We start from the raw sequence: 23,556 nt of genomic DNA, 5'->3' as shown, positions 1-23,556 counted from the left end.
CCCTCTCTCCCTACCTGCTCCTCCACTCCTTTTCTTCAGCCGGCCAGACATGATGGATGGAAGGGGTGTAATCCACCTGGACGGCAGCTACTCAAGGATATGCCACGCACATGAGACTAATTACTGGCCACGTGATAGATCTGCAGGCTGTCTAGACGGTGTTTATCCACTTAGACGAAGGAGGAATCTGTGTCTCGTCCCCCCACTCACCAGTTAATCGCTTCCTTTGTCCCCCTCCTTCCCCATGGGCGATGTGCTCCACGTTTCACTGTCTCATCCTCGCAATCTTCACTGCAGTCAGCTAAGGCCTCCTTTGGGTTGCTGCACATCAAGCGGATCATTTTCGAGCAGTTGAATTGGGGCATGGAGAAGGACGACTTCGTGACAGTCGCCGTCTTGTGGAACCTTTGTTGCCTTTAACGAGAAAACACACCACGCACACCTGCACACACACATGCCGTCAATTCGCAGTGGATGGCGCACTGACGGATCTCGCAGCCCTCTCTTCGCCACTTTTCCCACCTCGGATGCAAATCGTGCACAAATTTGGCGACTGCTGCCATGTCGAAAGTGCATCGCCCATGTCACACGACATGGGAGGTCAGGAAGCAGTACTGCTACTCCCACTGCACCTCCTCTGCCCTCCGCTCCTCTCCACCTCTTTCTCCCTTCGCCTTCAACTTGAATTGGAAGGAACCACTTCACAAAGCCTTCGTCTTCAGTTATCCCTCAACTTATGTCGCATGGCAACACTTTGCTAACGTTTGGAAGGATCCACTTCCTTGACGGGCAAGCAGTCTTGCATGCGCATTCACTCGAATGCCTTTGCGCCCTGCAGATGGCAAATGTCAGGGCCAACTTCGTCTCGGCGCTGACAATCCCATCCCTGAATGCAAAGCCAGATGGCTTTGGGAGTGGGGAATACATTGGGTGAACAAACAGGTCCTTGCGTGGTTGGCAAGAAAGATAAAGTACGAAGAGGCGAGGAAGACTTTGCGAGTGCCTTCTGCATTGCGATACTGACCTCTTCGAGTTGATGTGATTTTCAAAGGAGGTACAAGTTGGTTGAGATGGCGTTTCTCTTCTAGCAGAGGCAGAGCGGCAACTTACTGAGGCATGGAACCGACGTTGCAATGCCAATCACACATCCTGAATGACTTTTCAGCAGTCAGGATGGAGTGTTGAACAAGAGCCAGTGGCAGTGTCAGTACCTGTGTGGAATGGGGCCAGGAGGTGTGGAAATCATCACTTCAATTGATGCAAGGTGAGTTTGGAGGGTGTGGCAGTACCTCCTTTCCCCAGACCTTCATCCACCCGTCCATCTGCGTTCATCTACCTGCCCAACTCATCTGTTTGGACTGTCTTGACGATTCATGGCTGGGTGGATGGGTAAATGACTGGATTGGTGGATGGATGGTTGGTTGGTGGATGAATGTGGATACGAATGCACATCCGGTGCTGGAATCATTTGGAAATTGGGTGTGAGGTGACCGAAGTTGAGCGTTGGTGGCACCCGTTGCTGCTATGCTTGATGGCAAGTTGTAGGGGACTTGTCAAATGCCGCTGTTCACTTGCTTCGCGCAGCACGTGCCATCGGTGCCCTCACCATCCCCTCATCTCTCCTGTGCTCCTCACTCTCTCCCATCCCACCATCCATGGCAGGTCAACTTCATCCCATTGGTTTGGCCTTACCTTGTCCGCTTCCATAGCTGCACAAGTTTGTCCTCCAATTCGTTGCCTGACATTCGGTGAAGCTGCAGCATGAAGACGCATCCCTCAATTGGGCATGGAAACGTGGTTGTGGTAGTCAATCACGAGATCCCTCCTCTCGCCTCTCTTCTCTCCCCTCTGCTTGGACGTTTCCTCCTCTGTCTGACCAACCCACTGACTGACTGACTGTCTGTCTGTCTGTCTGTCTGGCATTCAAGGAGACGTCTATCATCCACTGTCAAGTTGGATGCAAAAAAAGGCGAGTGGTTATGTCCACACCATTCATCGTCCATTGCCCACCGCACACTTTGGAGTCACGGCCTGCTACCGCATCGCTAGATGACTCTGCACTGGCCTTCCTGGCCTGTGTGCGTTTCGTGGACTACGGAAGGAATGGTGTTCTTGGAATGGGTTGTTGAAGGCCACACAATTACGATTAGGATCCACATGCCTAATTTGACACGTCTGGAAGGTGTAGAGGAAGGACCTTGCCCTCTAAAACAGTCGGAATCCGCAGAAATCAAAGGGGAGGAAGTGTTCTTTCCATCAGGCAATGTGGAGATTGGTGGTATGGAAAGATTCCACGTCCTTCTCGTCCGCATGTGTCCCTTTACGGGGTGACAACCATCTGCCTTCCTAACACAAAATCGGCAAGGCAGAGGAGGAAGTGACTACGTCTAAGCGTTGATGGTGAGAGTGGAAGTCGCATCATCCTCGTGTCTCGTTGAAACGCGAGTGGAGGAGCTTTCCACAGTCCCATTATTCTTCATCATAAGTGGCTACTCGAACGTACTGCGGGTTGGAAATGTGTTTAAGCCGGTGACACTTAGGAGACGATAACATTTGTCCGGCTAGAAGTAACCTCACGAGAGGCATTTGAAGTGGCCAAGCTCCTTGTTGCACCAACTTGGAGGTCATAGTACATTCACCTGTCGTAAAAACCTTGATTGGAGGAACTCACGACATTCTTCGGCCCAGTTTCCCACCTTATTGGGCTTCCATTGACGTCTTTGTAAAGAAGTTAGCTGTGATGATGAATTTGTGGAGAGAAGAGCCCTCAGTGAATGGAACAAAGTTGGATGGGGACAGTAATGGATGGACGAATGTGAGGAGCCGCGATGACCACTCATTACAGCAAGCAGACGATATACTAAGGGGTGAAACTGATCTCCCTTGTTGAAAGTGAGGATGAAATTTTACAAACCTCCATGGGTTGTACTTCCTTTTACTTGGCGGCATGACCTTCCAACCGCGTCCATAGCCTCAGCAATATCAGGGAAAACCCAGACTTTCACACCGATGGCGTTAGCAATCCAATCCAATGCCTGGAAACCACCCCGCTGAATTCTTTGACAGACTACCAAATTTTTTACCGTGCAGGAGGAAGCCATCTCCTGGGTCGAGGTACAACTGTGCCCCCTACGAGGTATTAAAGCGGAGGTGATGGAACAGGAGAAAGTTTTGGGGAATTCTGACTGCCTACAGTTCTACGAACCAAATAGCATGAGATGTCAATGTTTGGGACAAATCTTGCAACGAAAACCGGTAGACCTACGTAGTAGATCCACTCAAATGCATTCTTTTTCACCCCAGATTGAGGAATTCCAACCTTTCGATGGATGTCCATCAAGTCATCTTCAATCCTGTCTTGGAGGCAATTGCATCTTTCACAGGAACTCACTACTGCCAAGATGAAGGAGTGATCACATTGTTCTTCAGCCTCCGAGGCCTGCACCTCCTTTTTTGACGATATGATCTTCCAGCAGAGCCTTCAGTCTACCAGACCTGGATGCCAGTTAATACAACTCTGAGGAAGATGCAGGATGCCAAAGGTGACCCGATGGCGGGTGGTTTCTATGCGTCTAACAATGACCGTCGTTGGTCCAGAAGTGTGTGCAACTAACACCAACAGTTGAAGACGCCATTCAAGACAAGGTGACAGTTTGCATGGCACTTCGTGGACACTCTGCCAACTACGACGATTGCAAATGCATTGGAAAGATCCTGCTTACCGTTCGTCCGCTCACCTTTCAGTAGCTGTAGTCTTCTGACAGCAGACTGCCAAAGATCGAACAATCACCTCAGAAACAGGCGTAATTAAACAATCGGTGGGAGGGGAAGAAAGGAAGGAGGGGGGAAGGAGAGGAGATGTCACTTCTTTCACACCCTCATTTTCATGAATCTGCCTTTCTTGGTGTTCGAAAATCACACAACCACATCCAAAGCAGACAATTAAGGGGGGCAAAACCCATCAAGAAGAGGAGAGAGAGTACATGACTGCATCATGTCGCACCCTCCACCAAATCAGCAATTACCCAAACCAAAAAAAGCAAGACAAACTAAATACTATAAGATGGGACATAAATATTCTTTTTCTTGTGATATTCTACAAAAACCACCCACAAAAACGTAGTAGTAGACAGTAGTACTAACAGTATCGTCATAATCTTAACCTCCCACTTTCATCCCCTTCTACTTCGAGAGCTCTCCACACTGCTCGCATTCAACGGTCTGCGTCTGGTCGTTGACGCCGTGGCAGCAGATCTTCGACGTGCCGAGTTTGGAGTGGTGATCGAGGTGGAAGCTCCTGGCGTCCAGTCATCGTCGTCGTCATCTTCTTCCTCCCCTTCCTCTTCTTCGTCCTCCTCCTCCTCCTCCTCATCGTCATCATCATTGTTCTCCTCGTCTTCTGCAGCCTCTTCTGCGATTGCTCGTATGGAGGTGGAGGATACAGACGATTCAAATGCCCCTCCTGTGCTTTCTACCCCTGTTGATGATGCTGCAGGATCGCCGGTACCATCGTCTACGAAGACGCGACGACGTCCACGACCACGTCCGCGACCTGCAACGGATTTGCTGGGTGTCTGTGAAAGTTGAACAGTTTGACGAGATGAGCGAAGGCGGTGTGTGGTAATGGAGGGAGAAAGGACGGTGGTTGTTAGAGACGTCGAAAGCGGTACGGAATGTCCTTCAGCAACAGTGGTGACGGCTGTATTTGGAAGACTGGACGTGGCAGTAACCATGGGCCGTGAAATAATCTAAAGGAAAAAATCGACAACTTGGAAGCACTGGAAGAATACAACATTCTGGGTGGTACACGCTTTGAAAGGAATTCGGAAGAGCATTTATTCGAATTAACAGTAAAATATCGCCAAATTATTCCAGAATGACACCTTCGAGTGAATGTTGGGGAGTGTTCAAAGAGCATCTACTTCGTTTTTGAACAATCGAGAGACAACTTCTACAGTGATAAGACAATCAACCGCCCAGCCAACAATGACATTCGAATCATGTCAACGTTTCAGGAACGCCCATACGCTCCCGGTCCAGTGCCTCGACAGTTATTCCTTTGAACATTCAACCAAAGCGTACCATGCCTGGTTTGGACGTGACCTGCCATGTGAAGACATTTCAGAGTAGAAATATTTTTTTCTGGAGACGATGCTAAAGTCAAGTAGATGCATCCTAGATGGGATTTGATTCTCCAACTAAGACGAATCAAATTCAAAGCGATAAAGCTCTCAAAGACCTACCACCACTGAGCTTGCAGGCAACGCGGATCCATCAACCGAATTCGATGCTGACGAGGAGAGGACGCACCGCCTCTTGGCGGTGATTTTGAATCTTCCAGTACGAGCAGATACGCCGGATTCCTGGATGCCACCGCTTAGTGCAGTAGTGGTGGGCACAGATAACGACCGCTTTGTGGCGTTACTAGGCGAGACGGAGGTGACTGTAACAGCGGCAGATGGTATTGTCATTGTCGTTCCCGTGGTTACGACATTCCGAGAAACAATTGTGGCTAAAAGGCGGAAGGAAATACATTAGTGGGGTTTTACTTCGCCGGGATTAAAGCTCTTACAAGCTGAGTTTGCACAGCAGGAGACATGATGAAAGAAATCTGCATGGATGGACACATAGATTAGAGAAAGGTGGATGAGCGAACGACTGGATTGGAAGCGGATGGATAAATAGACCAAAGAATCATTGTTGACTGGAGATGGGTGGATGAGAGGGTCTAGTGTTGAAGCGGAAGCGCTGTAGATACGATGACTCAATTACGAATTACAGACTGGACGGATCAAGAGTATTTGGATGAATGGACAGGTGTATGCATAAACTTGAGATGCATTTACAGACGGACACGAGGCGAATAAACGGGTGAAGGAGTAGTTGAAGATGAGTGCAGCGGTGGGTAGAACACACCGACAGCTACCTACCATTTGAACTAGGTGGAATATTCGACGTGGATATGGGTTGCGGATTGGAAAGGAAGAGAATTCGGCCCCCGGACACAGATGTCAAAGGAGCAAACAGACGGGTTTGAAGGTCACTGGATACAGCAGCAGCCGGGTGACTAATTGTCGCTGCAGTAGTGACAGTGACATTGGGTGAGGCGCTGGTGGTGGGAACACTGGAAGTTGTGGTTTCTGTTGGAATGACTAGAATCGGAGGACGTGACGCTACCGTTGCCGTCACTGTTGAAGTTGGAAGTGAGGGAGGAGAAGCAGCAGCAGCAGGAGGAGGAGGAACAGGAGCACCAGCAGGAGGAGGCGGAGGAGCTGGAATAGGAGGGGGGGAAGCAGCCGAAGAAAGTGGAGGAGGAGGAAAAGGAGCTGTTGGTCTGGATGATTTTGGGGGTGGTGGGTCATCATCACTGTCGTCTGAAAGCTCCGTTAAATCCACAACAAGATCGCTGTGTAAGAAAAAAAAAACAATCGAAAAATTTTTTTGAGTGAAATTACAAGTTTCACTGATGCCGTAAACGATCAGATCATGCATTCAGCCGGCCAACCACTCATCCAGCTAACCACCAAACCAACCATTCCTCAAGCCAGAGATCCGTCCAACCAGACATTCACTCTGTCTATCATCTATTCAATCAGCAACCCATCCATCAATCAAATCATATCAAATCACCTGTCCATCAGGACCTCTAACAGTCCATCGAGTAAACCATCCACTCAGCCAAGTACGAAATATCAACCTCCTTTATTACGAATCAATCGAAGAAGTGGAGCCTTACCCAGAAAAAGTCTGAGGCAAAATCGGCGTTGGTGGTACCAAAGAAGAAGTACTAGGTGAAGCAGCAGAAGCAAAAGCTGGAATCGTGGGCAGTGTTGACGGCATGGATTGTGCTTGTTGAGTGGTTAGTGAATTAGGTGAGGCAGTAGTATTCCCCTCCTTCACCTTCTCCTTCTCTGCTTTTTCCTCCTCCTTATCATCCGAATCGGAATCGTCAATGATGAGAATGCAAGGCGAGGGGGGGCGCCGTCGTTGTGATGGTGAAGACGACGACGGAGAGTGGAGATGTGGACCCCGCTGCCGTGAACAAGGATCCGTCTTAAAGGGGCTTATCGAGGATGGAATATCACTGTTTCCGATGTCACCATTGCCATCACCGTTGCGTTGAGGTTTGTGAGGGGTTGAGTCGCTATTACCGCCCGTGGCTGAAGCGGTGGAATCGGTGAGGACTTTTCGACAATTACCCTCGGCGTCAACCTTCACGTGTTCAGCGTCAGCGAGAGTCTTGTTCTTCAGGAGATGGAGGAAAAAGCTAAGTAGGGAGGAGAAAAATTTAGAGATCAGAAGGACTTATAGGATTGGAAGAAGCATAGGAAACGTTCGGAATTCCTGGACCTCGTGAAGACTATCACTCACTCATCACGTCGCAGATCTCGAAAAGGCGACGGTAGGCTACAAACCGGACAATTCCACCTCGGCCGCCGTTTATTGATAGTCAAATAAGAGGAGAGATCAAAGCACTGAAGGTGATCGCAATTTACTGATCGAATTGGAATCTACAAAGGGAGTGAGAAAAGATGTGTCACCTATAGACTTGATTAGCAAACGTTGTTTCTCCCCCTCAACGGTGTCAACTCACTTCAATTCGGGTCAAGGTAAGAGGGCAGAGAAGAGTCACTGGGATCCAATCATCACAAAGGAGATCATCTTGAGAGGCCATTTTTTTCTTCAGCATGTCCTAAGAAGAGAAACAAGAAGGGACCTGAAATTGGCCGACGTCTCACTCTCGTCGGCCAGTCCACCCTGTGTGTGTGAGTGGCATGAAGGGTCGCCTAAACTTCAGGATTCGATTCGGGTGAAGCAAACCGCAGTTTGACAGGTTGAACACCGCGTTGCAGGAGCATGAAAGGAGGCCTCGGGCATGAACAATTGAACCAAGGAGTTACGGAAGCAGCGGCTACTTTTGGCAATGAAGCTCAATTTCTTTCGCGCGATGGAGGTTATTAAGTGAGGCGATACCGGATACGAACGATTATAAAAGGCGCATTACAGAGATAGAAATTATGCCTCCCGCACGTTGCATGGAAGCCAGATAGACGGGTGGATGGCAATGAGGCGGAAAAAGAGTGGTAAGGGGGATTGAATACAACATTTTAGTTTTGTGAAGGCAAGTTGAATTGTTTTACGGCTTCCACCGCATATGCTATTAAAACTGAAGTCCTGATATACCTTGCTATCACATCTTAAGACTATAGTTGCTAGTGGTAACACCACAGATAGGCCACTCACCAGTGTTTTTTCCACAGAAATGACCCGCTCCGGGGATGCACAAAAATCATAGACACCAATTAGCCTTTCAGGGGTGAATGTAGGCAGCGAAAATCCATTCACTGGAGGTGGCTGCTGAGGTTGAGCAGTCAATTCATCCGTGGGTCGTCCGGCCACTGCCACGGAGAAGTTGCGAACAATTTTTGGCAGAGCCTCAACCCTGTCCAGAGTTACCTGTACCAGTGGCATGTTGATTACATGATTCATGGCGGGAGATAGGGCGCCGGCGGTGACGCTTTCCAGGAGGCAATGCGGGTGATCCTCCAGGGGGGCGTGGAGCCATGTCATTTCAATTTCGATGTTGCGCGTACGAACAAGATTGGCGGCACGCACTGGGATCTGTGGGAGATGGGGTGAAACCACAATGCAATAAAAAAATTCAAGCTGAATCTCCGCCTTTTAAATGGAAGACGCGGGATGCATGAACTAGCGTTTAGAGGCACTACAAATCACAAAAAAATCGTGCAGTAGTGGCATACTCACCTTGTCTGTAATATCGACGGAGTAACGCAGACGATGTCCAAGTTTGACGGCTTGTCCGGCGTGGAAAATGGGCTCTGGGAGGGAGACTTGGCGACGAGCAACGCGGAGTTGCAGGCAACGGGGCAGGGTCTCAGCAGCCAATAGGCGAACGCCGGATGACCCCTGAGAGTTAGTTGGAACACAGAGTCCTTGGGTCGCCCAGCCAAAACGCAGAATCACGCGGTACTTTTCGCTCCTGCGCGGGGTTTTGAGAAGGGAGGTGGATGATAAAACTCCACTGAGATGAAAGGGGAGCGTTTTCACTTGTTCGGTCAAAAGTTTGTTCATTCGATAAAGCTGCTCACACACATCTACTCAAGTAAGTGACCAAGTGTACTCGAAAATAATGCTTTATCCACTCACCCATCAAGAGAGCTATCCATTCAATAGTGCGTCAATCTATCCAACCAACCACCTATTCATCCAATCGGTTGTTCTCCCGGCTAACGACTTGTCCATCAATCCACCTATTATTCCTCGAACTAGTCATCCACTCAACCATCCGTTCAGTTAATTCAACTAACCGCCATTGACGAGTCGTCAATCCATTTGATCAGCCAACCAGTCACCCATCCAACCAACAGCATGTTAACTCAGTCACTCGACTTTCAATGTACCATCCGGTTAGTCTATCAAATAACCAATCATTCACCCGACCACTTTGTTATCGTTAGTTGGTAGGGATACGGGGATGCCTATCCCCTCTTTTATTCATTAACAAACCATTCAGACAATCATCCAACCATCTGACAAGTTGACTGCACAAGGAGCACCTTCATCTATCTGTCCATCCAATCAACCGGCCAGACATCCAATCAGTAAATTACCGAAGCATTCAAAGAGACACCCATCGAATTAATCACCCACGAGAGCAGAACATCGTCCAGGTAAACGGCCAGAGACTCATCCGGTCAGTCATCCATTTATCCGGCTAACCATTCACTTAGCCACCCATCCCTGAACCCATCACCATAAAAAACCATTTGTTTCGTGGATTAAACAAGCTAGGGGTCATTCAAGGATGAAATAGAACCTTAGAAGTAGTGGGTGGATGGTTTGCTGATAATCAACGGCGTTTTATCACTCACCTTGTGATACAAAATCCACTTGTCATCACAAGTAATTCAATTGGGAGAAAATCCAAAGTCAGCATGTATTCGCGAATGGATTAAAAAACAAGTTGATGAACTTCAATACCCGCCCATTTGCTCGATGGCCTCTACATAACCTCCACTTCCAGATGACGTATGTGCAAGCCCTTTGCTTTATCACTCACGGTAAACAAAGAAAGTGAAGAAAGTAGTCCCTGACAGGTTAATCGCCAAACAGCGGAGGATGGTGAAACAATTACAAGCCATCAAGGGGCTGTGCATTTTGCTACCGCATCAGCTCTGAATGGAGGACGAAAAGATGCACGTTGAGTTTCTGCGGCGCTAGAACCGGATGCACGAAGGTTCAACGCAGTACAGAAGGCAGATAAAGTTGCCAATCTGTGTCTTATGGTGCGTGCCTACAAACAATCGCACACATTCCGCAATTTCCCCATAGTTACAGCAGGTCATTGCAGACAACAGTGGTGGCGCATGCACGAAAAAAACAGCGTGTGAAGAATAAAGTTTCTTGCGAACGGAGGCGCCAAGCCCGAACCCGTGGGTGATGGCATTTACAGGACTTCTCAAGCACACTTTGCACGGTAGTGGGGCGCTCAACCGCACGACAGTAAGACACTCGAATGGTGTAAACATTCCAAAGACTGTACGTCCGCACTTCAACAAAATTCCAGGCTGTGGTGATTCGTTTCTAAGCCGGCAACACACAGGAGCCACTGCTGTGAACACTCAGTCAGCGCGAGGAGTCAGTGTACAAGAGGCGAATCTGCCTACGAGAACGATGAGCACAAACATTTGCGAGAAAGAATGCACGTCGAGTTCCAGCACCAGTGACCAGGTGAAGTGAGCTTACCCAGGACAAACCCCTGTGAAGAGTATGCCTTCTAGGTCCTAGTTAGACGCTCGGAAAAGCATGTGCGGCACTAGAATACATACAAGATTAATGCAGCTTTCACTTTCAGAAACTCGCTGTTTACTCGAATAAATGGGTTGCTTTCACCCCATTCATATTTTCTCAGGAATAAAATAACAAGAAAATCCACTTCAAAACTCACGCAGAGTTTCCCAGCTTCGCCTGTTCATTGAGAAATGCGATTAGGTTCAAATCCAATTCCACATTGAAGGTGTGCATTAGGTAGTCAGTGCAGAAGCCCAGACTGGCAGCTGTTGGTTTGGTCCCCGACATCATTCCCATCAGCGGGACTGAGGCCACCTTTTGCTCCGCCAGATCCTTCAACTGCCGAATCATATTGTCTGGGTCGGGGAACTGACCCACTGTATTCGTCGGAGTCGCGAACTGGACTTCGCGGAGCAGTAACACTGGTCGATAAAAAGGGGATTCCGAGTAGATGCCCAAGAGATCTTGGGCGCATAACTCCTCGTTGACTGTCTTCAAGATGGCGGTTTCTGCATCAACTTTCCGGAGTTGAAGAAATTGCAGGGCCGAGCAGGCAATAGGGCTTTTTACAAGTGCTAGAAGAGGAACAAAATAATTACTACAGAAAAAGTGAAGGGGCACTACTTCTGACGCAGACGTACACATTGCGAAGAAGGCGAACTCCTTGGCGGAAATGATTTGTCGCGGCTTGAACCGGACCTCGCGAGACTTGGACTGGCAACCTCGAATCCTCGGTCCCAAGGAAGTTCGTGGGACTGCTGTCAGCACGAAGTTGTTGTAGGGAATGACCCCAGCTGGGTAGAAAAAAAAACAAAGAGACGTGTCATAAAGAGTCGCGTCAACAATGCTTGTGGCTTCTGATATTAGCATTATATACGTTCACGTGGCACCTAGATTTTTTCTAGCCAACTCTGGTACTACGGACATGTGACATCCCTGGCTTGCTGAATTACGGTAACAAGTGGTCACACCAAGTCACGTCACAAACAGACTAGCGACGTTTTAAACAGCGTGGTGGACGTTTAATGTCCGAGAATTGAGCCAATGGTATTTAATAACCAATGGTTAGCATTAAAATGCACAAATTGGAAACGTATAGCGTTCATTGAGAAGCAGAATAATTCACTTGAGCACATCAGTTTTAAACAGGTCTAAAAGGCTTGTTTTATAGAAGAAAACATAAGAAACATCAAATTTGATAAATATCATGTAAAAACTGCAATTCTTCATGGATGGATAAGACAGGTGAAATGGCCAATTTGCCTCACAAGGCAACTGCCGGCATATAACCATCAAATTCAATCAAATGCTACAACTAATTTGAGAAATAACGATTAATGGGGATTTGTGATCCCTATCTTGACGCAAAGTTCTCAAAAAAAGAGTATTTTTTTTGAAAAAGTGCGAGCAGAAATAGTAACCAGAATGTAACCAACAGCACCCTAGCTACTGACAAAAACAAGTAGAATGAATATCAAAACTAAAAAAACCGACCACGCCAGGGTCCGGCACTGAACAGTTGGGGTGAGGACACACGCACAGCCGCCATCTTTGTGGCCGCAGTTAAAGGTCATGCATGACTCCTAATGCCACCTTTCAAGAGGAACAACTAGAGCGCACCTAAGTATGCTCAAACAGGCTTTGCGTGACTCATGACTTGCTGTCAGCTAAGTAACCACCACCAAGAAATTTCCACATTCTGGATTAAAAATTACCTCTGAAAGAGATCCCTAATTCCAAAAAACCGATTTTTTGCAGACAATTCTCCTAAATGGAGACAGTGGCCCCCAATAGGTCAAAAATCGATACTCCGCTAGGATCAATAATTCCCAGCCTCATAGCATCGGCTACGGCATGGACGGGGGACGAGGAATAAGGTGACCCTCTTAGCCAATAATGACTAAGCACAGCTCCGCCACAAAGACCACGAGAGGGGCACACGTGCGCACTAGCCTGCGCACACACCAATCCGAACTGTCACGCCAGCCAATCAAAGAGGAAAACCAATGAGAGAGCGAAAGTAAGGCGCGCGTGTGGTCGCGCCTATCACCGCCACGATGGTGCACATACGCACGCACGCTTAAAAACACGGTCGATCGATAAAGGCACGCTATCACCGCTTCCGCGCTAAGGGGGAGGGTGGGAGGCAGGGAGGGCGGGAGGAATTTGGCTACACTTCTCGTCTCAATTCCTTTGTTCTCGCCTTTTCCTCATTCTCAAAGGCGTGGAATTCAATGGACTGATTGAAGGTAAGAGGGAAAAAGAGGAGGAGGGGGGCGGGGGGAGGAGTAACTCGATCGGGGTGGAGTAAGACCAAATAAAATACGATTTGTTCTCGATTTACTGACAAAATTTCAATAGGCAGTCATACCGCAAAACAAAGTGTAAAGAATGCAGAAGGAAATATTATCTACCATGTGGGATGAAAAGCACCGTAATGGGTCGCTTGAGGCATCTAGTGATAGTATTCTAGAAAGTGGGACTCTCAACCTTCTAAGTTGCTGGAAAGGCGGACTTTTTGCAATTTGAAGGGGGGAAGAATAAACACATATATGGGAAGACGATTATTTATACGAATAAGAAGAAAAACTAAATACGTACGAGGAAGCCTAGGTGGATTTGTGTTGGGATTGGGAATGAAGTTGGCTCGGGGAATTAGCTGCGGTCTTCCAAGCGGGAAAGTGCCATTGCCAAGGATGTTGGGGGCACTGATATTGTTTGGCTGTATATCTCGATTCATTGCAACGCAATAAGCCTGGAAAGAGAAAGACGCCTTTCTTTGGTAAATAGGCATGTGATTCAAAATCAGCACAATGAGCCTTAGCAATTGGTCGACTGTTGCAAGAGTCGCGATTAATTTTGTGATGGAATAAGTTCAAAAAGGAGGTATGAACTGTTGACATTAAATTGATGTATATTCAACTTCTACAAATAAGCAACTGCTGATTGCAAGTTGCTGGTCTCAACACATGAAATGTGTGGTTGTAGTGCGTATTAACTGATCAAAAATAAGTTATTAGTGGCATTATTTTAAAAAACAACCTGCCTGCAAAAATACGAAGTGCTTTTTCAAGTTAATAATTTCTTGTCCAATCAATGCGCTGCCTTTCACGGGAGCCAATAGAATCCTGGAAGGCTAATGCATCATCATCACTATCGTTGTGCATCTCATTCAATTAGTAAATAAGGCATAAATCAAGCTATTTAAAGCAAAAAAACAACGAATAAAATTTTTTACATCAAAATAAATAAGTTAAAATATTCAACAATAACTTTTTAAACGAATTAGGAATAATTTTTAAACACACAAAACACTTATAAAATTTAAGCAATTTGCAGAATAAATCAAAAGCAAAGTAATAGTTAGAAGGTAATGAAATGCTCTATCAACACGCTTTTAGATGTGCTCGGTGAAACAAGAAATTTTTGCTATCGAGCACTTATTTTAAAAGTGGTATCATTAATTATTTCGCCTTGTATTTACGCAACTGTCGTCAGTGGAGCAATATATTTGTTGCTATTTCTTACATTGCTTGTATTTTGTGCTTATACTTACAAGATTTTGTAATCAGCTCATTGCCATTAATACAACCCGCAAATAGAAGTCGTTTCGTAGTCATAACAATTTTCACATTTGCATGGAAGCCTCGCGCTTACACTTTCCCTCTCTTCGCCAGAAAATCCACACACCTAGAGCAACCAATGCGGCCTGGCAAAGAAACACACAGAAAAGTGTTGTCAATATTATTTCACCGATAGCAGGAACAAAGAATCCCCCATTATCCTTGTACTCCTTTAAACTGGCTACACTCCTTGTGCCCCAGACACCATCCCCGGGATCGCGCAGACCATCACATTCAACTGGTGGGCAATGCTCTGCGGCATGGGTGCTACCATAGCAACCGAAATCCCCGAGACATAGACGTCTCCTTGCGCGACGTCGGTGGAAGCCGCAGTGGGGCTGGCACTCGCTCCACTGACTCCATGCTTGTCAAAGGAACCAAAACGCATTGAAATCTAGTCATTTTGTTAAATACATCTCATGGAACGCCTTTTTAAAAAAAACGAGTGAGCGTTAGACTTAACTGTCAGGAATAATTACCGACTGCCATTCATTCAGCTTGTCAGCTAGTCAGTGAACTGATAAGTTACAGATGACTAGTAGTAGATTTTGCCTAACCAGTTGAGGAAAGGTTCTTTAATTCATATGCCTTTTAACCACTTTTAAACTATACCCGACCAGGCATTGATTGTCATGTCGCAGTTATTGCCAGCGTAGCCAGGGGCGCAGCGACCGGAGTGTTTGGGTGCAGATTTTTCGACAAATGAATGCATCCTACAGTTGTCAAGCTTTCCAAACCGTTTATCAGCACTGGAGCCTCGACGACATTCGCACCGGTAGGAGTATTCACCTAAAAGATATCGCAATTGTTGAAACCAAGTGTTCAGTCACAGTCATTAAAAATGGGAAAAGAAAATGCAAAAATATTGTGAGTTGCTGGCCCTCAGCCGTATGGCACGAAAACTACGTTTTCAGTGCAATAACGTTTTCGGGTTCTTTTACTACTTATATGGCCTAATTAAGTAGCCAGGTGAATGACGAACTAGAGCATGGAAAGGGGAGGATTTATTAACTAATACGCTACATAAGAATATTGCTAATTGCATTGCTTCTCGATGCCGAAAATTTTTATTTTCTTTTTATTGATTGGAATTATGCTATAGTCCCATAGCAACCAACAGCATCATCCACCACCCAATCACGAAACAGAAAAATCCACAAGCAATGCATTCAAATTGCGCCCTCATGTGACGAAAGTTAGCTCAACTTACAGTATAAAGTGAAGATTATCAAGCTCTCCTGATGATAAAATTACTACACCCTCAGATTTTACGTTTCAAATTAAAATGTGAGTTGTAAGGCGTAGGTTAAAGTTAAGGATACAATCTATTAAATAAAATCCTACAAAAAGGTAAGAAGTTTTATCTCCAATCAATCACGAAACACTACGTGTAAACCACGCCACTTTTATTTTTGAAACGTGTGATTGCCTCACCCCCCTTGGATGACGTGTCAGGCACACACTTGGAATGGTGTAAGTAGGCTTCACACAACCATTTAGCGGTCAGCACAGGAGGCATGTCAGAAATTCTTCTTTCCAGCTGTTGTAGCTCTGTAGTGTTTAAGGGGAGGGGATCTTCACACACATCGAGCCGCCTATCACAACGGACTCCACCACGTCCACGTTTGCACTCGCAGATGGGCCACGGGGATATACTCGTAACTGCCTCGTTTCCAACATCATATGCCTTTCTGGAGGCAATGAAATAACAGCTTGAAAAGGGGATAAAGAAAAAGTCGACTTATTTCAAGGGAAATCCTCTAGGAGGTGCAAGACCTATAAGATTTGTAATGCATTGATCCTAGACCTAGTTATAAGTTGGTAAAATGAAATAAGATTAGCATATTTTTACTAGTGGCCTGAGGCTGCGATGTCCTCTTGGGTATTACCTACCACTCCCCCAAGTTTATAAATATTTTTCTACTAATATTTAATTAGTAGATAATTAATTGCCAGCCTATGTTCAAAGAGTCTGAATGCAGTCATAAACCTGTTCTAACCACTCCAATTTGAAATTTTAGCCTTCTTAAATTTAAAAAAGGAACGTAACAGTATTAATTCCTCTTTCAATGATTAGCTTATAATCTGCTAGCAACTGCGGCTAGTCCGTTGCATGGCGCCGTTTTCTCCCACACCTCATGGCTAACTTGGAAATTTCGATTAGGGGAAGCTATTTATCCTCACTTTGAGCTGCCAATTGGATCGCAGAAGTACTCTCTCTCCGCCTCAGTACAGGCAATGGAATGCGTAGTTCCAGGTGGTGCATTTTCAAGGTAAGGAAATAGGGGTTCACATCGGGGAAATTCGCCAGCTACCATTCCGCCGGGCTCGGCCTTCCATGCATAGGCCGCAGTTACGCATTGACACCTGAAATTACCAAGAACTTGTAGTCTTCAATAGCAATGTTCATCGCATTATTGAAAACTGTAGTTAATTGCATAGAAACAGCTATCCAAATTGACGCCTAGTAATTATTTTTTTACACTTAAACTACTGATAAGCTAATCAGTATCAACCGCCTTATTATGCAAATAAGAGTTTTAGAAGAGCTATTTGAGTTTATATTCGCCTTAAATTATTCCATTTTTGAAGGGCTTACACTATTTAGAGGTCTTACGGTGGCTGAGCGTCTGGTTTGGCAATGCCTTTGACAATTGTCAACTTCCAGATCTACTAGGCTCACATTCGAAGAAATCCACAACGATGCATGTTGTTAGCTGTATGCACTAGCACTGTTGTCTATCGTCTTGACTAGCGGTGTCTGAAATGTGTGACTAGTATATGTATGTGTGTGTAGCGCCCATCCAAAATTTTTCCATCTTGAAGTCAGGCCAAAAGTCCCGGATTGCTTGGAACGAAGACGCTTATGCCTCATATAATTAAAACTAAGTTTAGAAATTGAAGGTGGAAACAGTTCCTGGTTTATTTTTTGTCTAACAAAGCTTTTACAAAACAATTCTCTTAATTAGATTAGGACCTCCTGTCACATATACGTGACGCTGGTATCAAGCCAAATTAATGCAAATTTAACTAAACACCGCCTACTTATCTCAAATAAGTATACAATGTTGTGGTGCCGTACCTAAACTCGAAGTCATAGATTCCTTTTCCCACAAGCTTGCACGTCCCAGGCAGTGCATTCGGTATTTGTGCACAAACATCGATGGGGTCGAATAATTGGTCGCTTACAGACTGGTTCCATGGAGGTTTTACTCTTGCAATACACAAATTTGGGCATATGTGGTCCACATCATAGTGTTCAACTGCCGTGAGATACTTGCAGACAATTTGCGTATAAGTAGCCAGCAGGTGACTGTAGCCTTGGAAGAAAGTTAAACACTTCTCTGGTTGTCGGGAGTATCCACCTAAAATGATTGCTAACCAAATCTCACTGCCTACTGGCGTGCCTACAAGAAGCCGTCAGCTCGACACAAACCCTGTAAATGTCGATGAAGAAGGCTAAGAGGGACCTTGGGCGTTGGAACTCGGCAAAACGGATGCGCTGAGCTGGACCCAGGGTGGAAGTGTTGGAAAGGGGTTCTAGTGAGAGTTCTTCGTCCTCTAGAAGGATATTGGTGTTATTGTCTTGGACATAGGTCAGCAGCAGGCCTTCCATAATACGCTCCACACGAAGATTAGTTTCAATTGTGTACGACTCTTCCTTGAAAAAATCAACACTACTTTTAATAATTAAGTAGATGTGTTGAAGTAAAATATTACTACAGTCCCGGAGAGAGAGGGCTATATTTTATCATATGCACCATTGAATGAAATGAGTGCATAAGAGGCAGAAAGTGCAAGCCAACCGCAAGGCATCTTTTTTTTTTAAATGAAACACAAGAATGGACCTGTACTGTCTCACATTCTAGTGGTAACGGCTTTGGAATGTGATCAGGACGTCTAGCAATTAATTATCGAATCAGACGCAGTCATTTTAGGTACGTGGGAATGAGGCTCTGGGACCGGTGCGAGCGCCTGCATCCAGGTCCTAAATCAAGTGAATAGTCTAATATGTGCGTTGCACCGTGATTTTGCCCTTTCTCCTGTAGTCCTCACGATTGTGCACCAAGTAATTAATTGTTTTCAAGGTCACTTAACCACACCTATGTTTGCGGTGCCATGGCGCGGGTAAGCAACACGCACCGCTGCACCACCAACGACTTATTCATGACTGTTATGGTCGCTTCGACTAGCTGACTGCATGACTAACACACGTGGAGGTTCAACCAGATGTCTAGCTGTTTACATTCGCCTCGTTGAACGGTTTTAGATGCTCACACAACGATTTGGAGAGACGATTTTCTGTGTTGTGTCTGGATAAATTATGGGGCTGTGATTCTCTCATTTAAATGGGCTACCTCTCTTAACAATACTGATATTTAAGAAGCACTTTTTGTTGACTGTATAGGTTCCATAATTTTAGATTCCATATGATCAAAATAAGTTTTAATAGGGGCATCTTTTCAAAGGAAAGTTTGTCCGAGATTTTAAAAAAGGTAAATTCATTTTTAGCGCAGTTTCGGAAATCATAAATACATTCCCAATTATAAATTAGCAGACTGACTTTTAATTCAAAAAGCAATTCTCGTTGGAGCAGGATTTTATACAATGCCGACGATGAATTGAAGAGAAAGAGGAATATACTACATAAGTTAGTTGGCGCATGCTACTTATTTTTCCAATTAAGTAGTTCACTCATAAATCAGTCTTAATCATCAAATTATCGTATCTACGGCAAAGAACTTAATTATCTGTTTTTTTTTACATCCATTAAAAATCGCTTTTAGTTCATTCACCACGTATTCTGAACCACCCTCCCAGCTCATCCCCAGTTCAGGCCAGGTCAACTGCCTTTCCACGATCCAGCCACGCGTGATCAACTAGGCCTGCTTTACGTGATTGAGCTAGACGAAAATCACTTGTCAGAATGGTAAATCTACTTCTTAATAAGGTCTCTAAGCATTTTTATGTGCCGCTATGTGAGCTGTGCGTTAGTGACTTGCCAAAAACTCTCTCCACTGATGCCTCAAGGTGCCCTCTGCATTGCTTATTATTCAAAGGCAATCCTACAACACTAAATCTTCAACTCAGACGAGTGGATGATTAAATGAGTGCTGAATGTATAGACGGATGGATGGATGAAGACCTATAAAGAAAACGTATGCAAGTGTGGTGGAGAAACCATTAAACTCGTTGTATGTTGCAAGATTTATGGGCAGATGCACACAAGAAATGCAAATTCAAGTCGTAAATCCACTCGTTATGTTGCTAATTAGTCATAAGAATACCATCACCTCCCTCGCCATTACTATCTCGCAGTTGGAGGGCTTTAATGCCCCCAGACTAACACGATTGTCATTAGCGATGCCTGGTACAGGTGCGCATGTGTGCGCTTGTTACCAACACCGAGTGCGCCGAGTGCCGAGGCTCAAGGTGGAAAGGGTGGGAGGATAGGAAGAAGCTCTGAGGCATGTCATGGACACCTTCAGTCTACCACCTCTGTCCCAAGCCGATTGAGTGGACAGTGGATGCGACTCCCCGTGCTACTTCTAGGCTTCCGCCTCTTCATAGAACAACAAAGCTTTTTTCAGCCATTCCCAAGTCCGGTAACGTTTTCATGGCCAACGAAAACGATAAAGTTGGCCGGGCGAAGTGGTAAATTAAAGCGGTTACATGGTGGAGTAAACAGTATAACTTCGAGCTTCAGGGAGGTGAATGCCTAGCACCTGTTGGTGATCCAACATTAATTATTGGTTCACAGGAAAGGGCGCACCCTAGCATGCTCCTTCTACTAATAAACCACTTTGGTAAAAAAACTAATCCCTCTCAGCATTGCGTAGATTCTGGGTTTGGCAGGCCTTTCTGTTAACCAAACATTACCGGTTAAGCTAAAGCCCATTTAAAAAACACTTGTCAAAGAATACCTGCATCTGCAAGCCTTTAATTACCCAAAGCAATAAATAACTGTTTTTTCCGCACAACTAAGCACCCTACTGCAAATACTACTTAAATGGATATAAGCCGATTTATGGTACAACTTTTACTATATGCAATATTTCTTAAAATTTCATATTCATAAAGACACCAATGGTTTTCTAGGCATCTAGAAAGACTTTTAAAAGGACAGTGCTAATAAGGAGAGAAGGAAAGGTGGCCTCGGGGAGCCACGTAGGGTTTGAACTTGTCAGAAAAATTCCACACTGAGATGACATTAAAGTGTTCACCTTAAAGTTTTAACCCACATAAAAAAATAAACGGGTGCACCTGTCGCCACCTATAGATGGTTACTTCAATCCACTAAGCATTAGACCGGTATAAACACGTTCAGCCCCACCGTCACACATATGTGACGCGCTGGGTTTGCCGTCTCAACCCTGCTCTACGTTATCTTTATCAGGCCGTACTAACTAAGTACATCAAATTGCCTGTTCTAAACTGGCAGACTGTGTTTAAGACAATAAAAATAAGTAGAAGCGGAATGCAAAAAGCTGGCGAAGGTAGGACGTTTTTTTTTCAGTCTTTAAAAACAGGTTAAATTTGTAAAACAAGGACTAATGGAATGGCAAAACATCTGGCCTGCAGTGATCAACTTTCCTCTGAGAATTTCAGATGCCCTAATCTGAGGGGAGGCACAGCAGAACGGCTACTAGGGTTTTGTTGTCTTCTGGCTGCTGCAAAAAGTAAAACGATACCGGAGTTGAACTGAGCAGTGGTAACTTAAGCAGTCGACTTTACGACAAGTAAATGTTGATGCCACGAAAACTGCTTCTTAAAAAATCCAAAATTGCAAATCAAATCACATCAATTTTATGGTAGAAGAAATACTCTCACAGTCAGGGATTGACGTGAGAAAAACCCTTGGTGCGAAAGGTGGTCTCTTGTTAGGTAGATGAGAATGTGACAGGTAAAATTTATCAAATTTTACTAGGTGCCAGGCTAATTCTTCAACAGGGGTCTTCCTTCAATAGTTAAAAATCATTGTGTAATCTCAAGGTAGGCTTTAAGACACTCGAATTCTAGGGTGAAGAATTTACGGGGAGCTCCATTGACGACCCTTAATAAGTCAGAAGAGGTATGAAATTGAGAGCTTTTTCTGCGGTAGTCGTGAATAAGTATGCGCTATCCACCTCAGACACCGCGTTGACCCACCTCTGGAGTTGACAAGCCTAGTTACAGCTTGTCATATTTGATAAGGCACCCGTATCGTTTAGACATAAACTTTCATTTCAAAAATAAGTTTTAGAGGATGATGTCACAGCTAAAAATATACTGAAATCTACAAGAAATGATTTTATGTGATTAGACACTGTTTATGTCTCTCTTCCGCACCTGCCCACCAATGGCAGCACGACCTTGAATGGCACCAATTAAACGCTAGGTTTTTCCAACTACGTTCTGGAACTGGGACGCTATACACCACCTAGAGGGTGGTGTAAAACATGAACTAGGACAAGCAGTGGCATGAAAACAAAGGATAGAGAGTGAAAGTTTTTGATTTTGTTACCTTGACGGTAAAATTCCGGAAGTGAAAACAGGCAAAAAGTACTTCCCTTCGATTTTATCAATGAATGCAAATTTAAAAACCGGAAGGCACTGGATTTTTGGGAGAGGAGAATTTAAGAATTCTAACGCTAACAATGGCACTTAATAAAGACATGTGCCTTTTATAGTGAGGTGCTTGAGTATATTGTGAATCACTAGGAAATCATGTGAAATTCATGAAGCCCATCTCATGCTCCCTCGTCCCATTTTTTTATCCACAAGAGCTTAGGACCAATGCGGAGGCCAAAATCCTGACACTGTAGATAACTGTCAAGGCCTAGGCTAAGGGGATTATCAACAAGTGCCTCAGAATAGCAGATTTTTTTCCTACTGCCAGGAGTGAGTGATTAAAAGCTCTCATAAGAAATTGCAATTTCCACTTTGGCGAATTAAAACCCCTTGAATTAGTGCTGCATGGCGGCGATTTGAAAATTTACTTTCCAACAGCTTTTACGCCTTGAAACTGCATGTGATTCAAACATTCACTAACCTCATACATTAAGATTTTATCTTTTTCAAGTGATGGGTAAAGAGGAATTACATCTCCATCAAGTGAGCCAGAGGGAAACCCATTCGCCGCCATGTGCAATGCTGCCTGATCGTGTAATTTTGCCAACTTCTGGTAATACGGACCCTTCAGCGGATTGAATATTTCCAGGGGGTACTTCTCGAAGGCTGGAAATGTGTCCTCGCGGTAGATCTCATAAAGGATGGCAATTAGACCGTCTTCATCGACAACAGCTGACAAGGCGAGGTGGGACAGCGTTGACAGTATCAACAGCAAACAATTCGTTGCCCGCATTATTGATATTTCGGGGATTCGAAACTGACCAATTGGAAAGCAGTCCGAAAAATCGATATCAAAAGCGGTATTTTTAAAATTCGGCTAAAAATACCGAATTTATTGAAAATTCTTCTTTTTTCGAGGTACACATGGGAGTTGTTGTAACTCTAAGCATTAAAATTGATGGTGGTATAATTTGTTACTCCAATTAGGAAGGCCATACGACAGACGCGTTCTTGAATTCTGCCAAAATGTTTAAAGTCAACTTCGCCGTCAGAGTTGCCAACAGTGTACTTGACTTTACGATGTGTGCGCATGTGCGCGCAAATTTGCTAGCAGGCCACACCCTTACCACTCGAATACGGCGTCTCCGCTGCTGGAGCTTCGAGTTGCTTGTGTAGCCACTCTGATTACACCCAACAACGCGGGCAAATGGAACTGCAAAGAAGGTAAACCCATTTTAAACAAAATGAATGGACTGAGAGCGTAGATTTTAAAATGTGGATAGGTGAAAATCGTAAAAGAGAGTGTACACTGGTGGTGCAAGAACCGAAAGTACAGGAAGGTGAAGCCGGCTAGCGGATTGGGTGAATAAAGGGACTGCCTTCGGGTAGATGTGAATCCTTGTGAATTCTTTCGCTAAAATTAATCGTCGTCAATATTTTCAGCAGCTTTTTTGGAAGCACATAGGCAGGCTACAAAAATAAAACTTAGCTACAATCTCCTCTCCCAAATTGTCAAGACTGTCTCGCGGATGAGTGCCTACTGACAAGAAAGTATAGCAGTCATTACCTG

At 45.1% G+C, this 23,556-nt stretch overlaps 1 protein-coding gene across 1 annotated transcript; it reads right to left on the bottom strand. All coding sequences in view use genetic code 11, as the record gives it.

Moving 5' to 3' along the window:
* Window positions 1-3,481: 3,481 nt before the first annotated feature.
* EGR_09741 (E3 SUMO-protein ligase pli1) lies at window positions 3,482-22,779 on the bottom strand (the record flags this gene model as incomplete). Its single annotated transcript, XM_024498990.1, has 19 exons — window positions 3,482-3,609; window positions 4,187-4,748; window positions 5,244-5,512; window positions 5,931-6,406; window positions 6,737-7,267; window positions 7,372-7,511; window positions 7,595-7,693; window positions 8,245-8,622; window positions 8,767-9,001; window positions 10,970-11,387; window positions 11,454-11,606; window positions 13,414-13,647; window positions 14,470-14,799; window positions 15,048-15,224; window positions 15,870-16,126; window positions 16,620-16,802; window positions 17,518-17,800; window positions 17,847-18,096; window positions 22,468-22,779. The coding sequence occupies 19 exons, from the start codon at window positions 22,777-22,779 to the stop codon at window positions 3,482-3,484; spliced, it is 5,415 nt and encodes a 1,804-aa protein (XP_024346591.1).
* Window positions 22,780-23,556: the final 777 nt, after the last annotated feature.

Source organism: Echinococcus granulosus (genome assembly GCF_000524195.1).
Source record: "Echinococcus granulosus chromosome Unknown EG_S00164, whole genome shotgun sequence".
Taxonomy (NCBI): Eukaryota; Metazoa; Platyhelminthes; class Cestoda; order Cyclophyllidea; family Taeniidae; genus Echinococcus; species Echinococcus granulosus.
The sequence above is the reverse complement of the archived record's forward strand: the minus strand, read 5'-3'. Positions and strand labels throughout refer to the sequence as shown.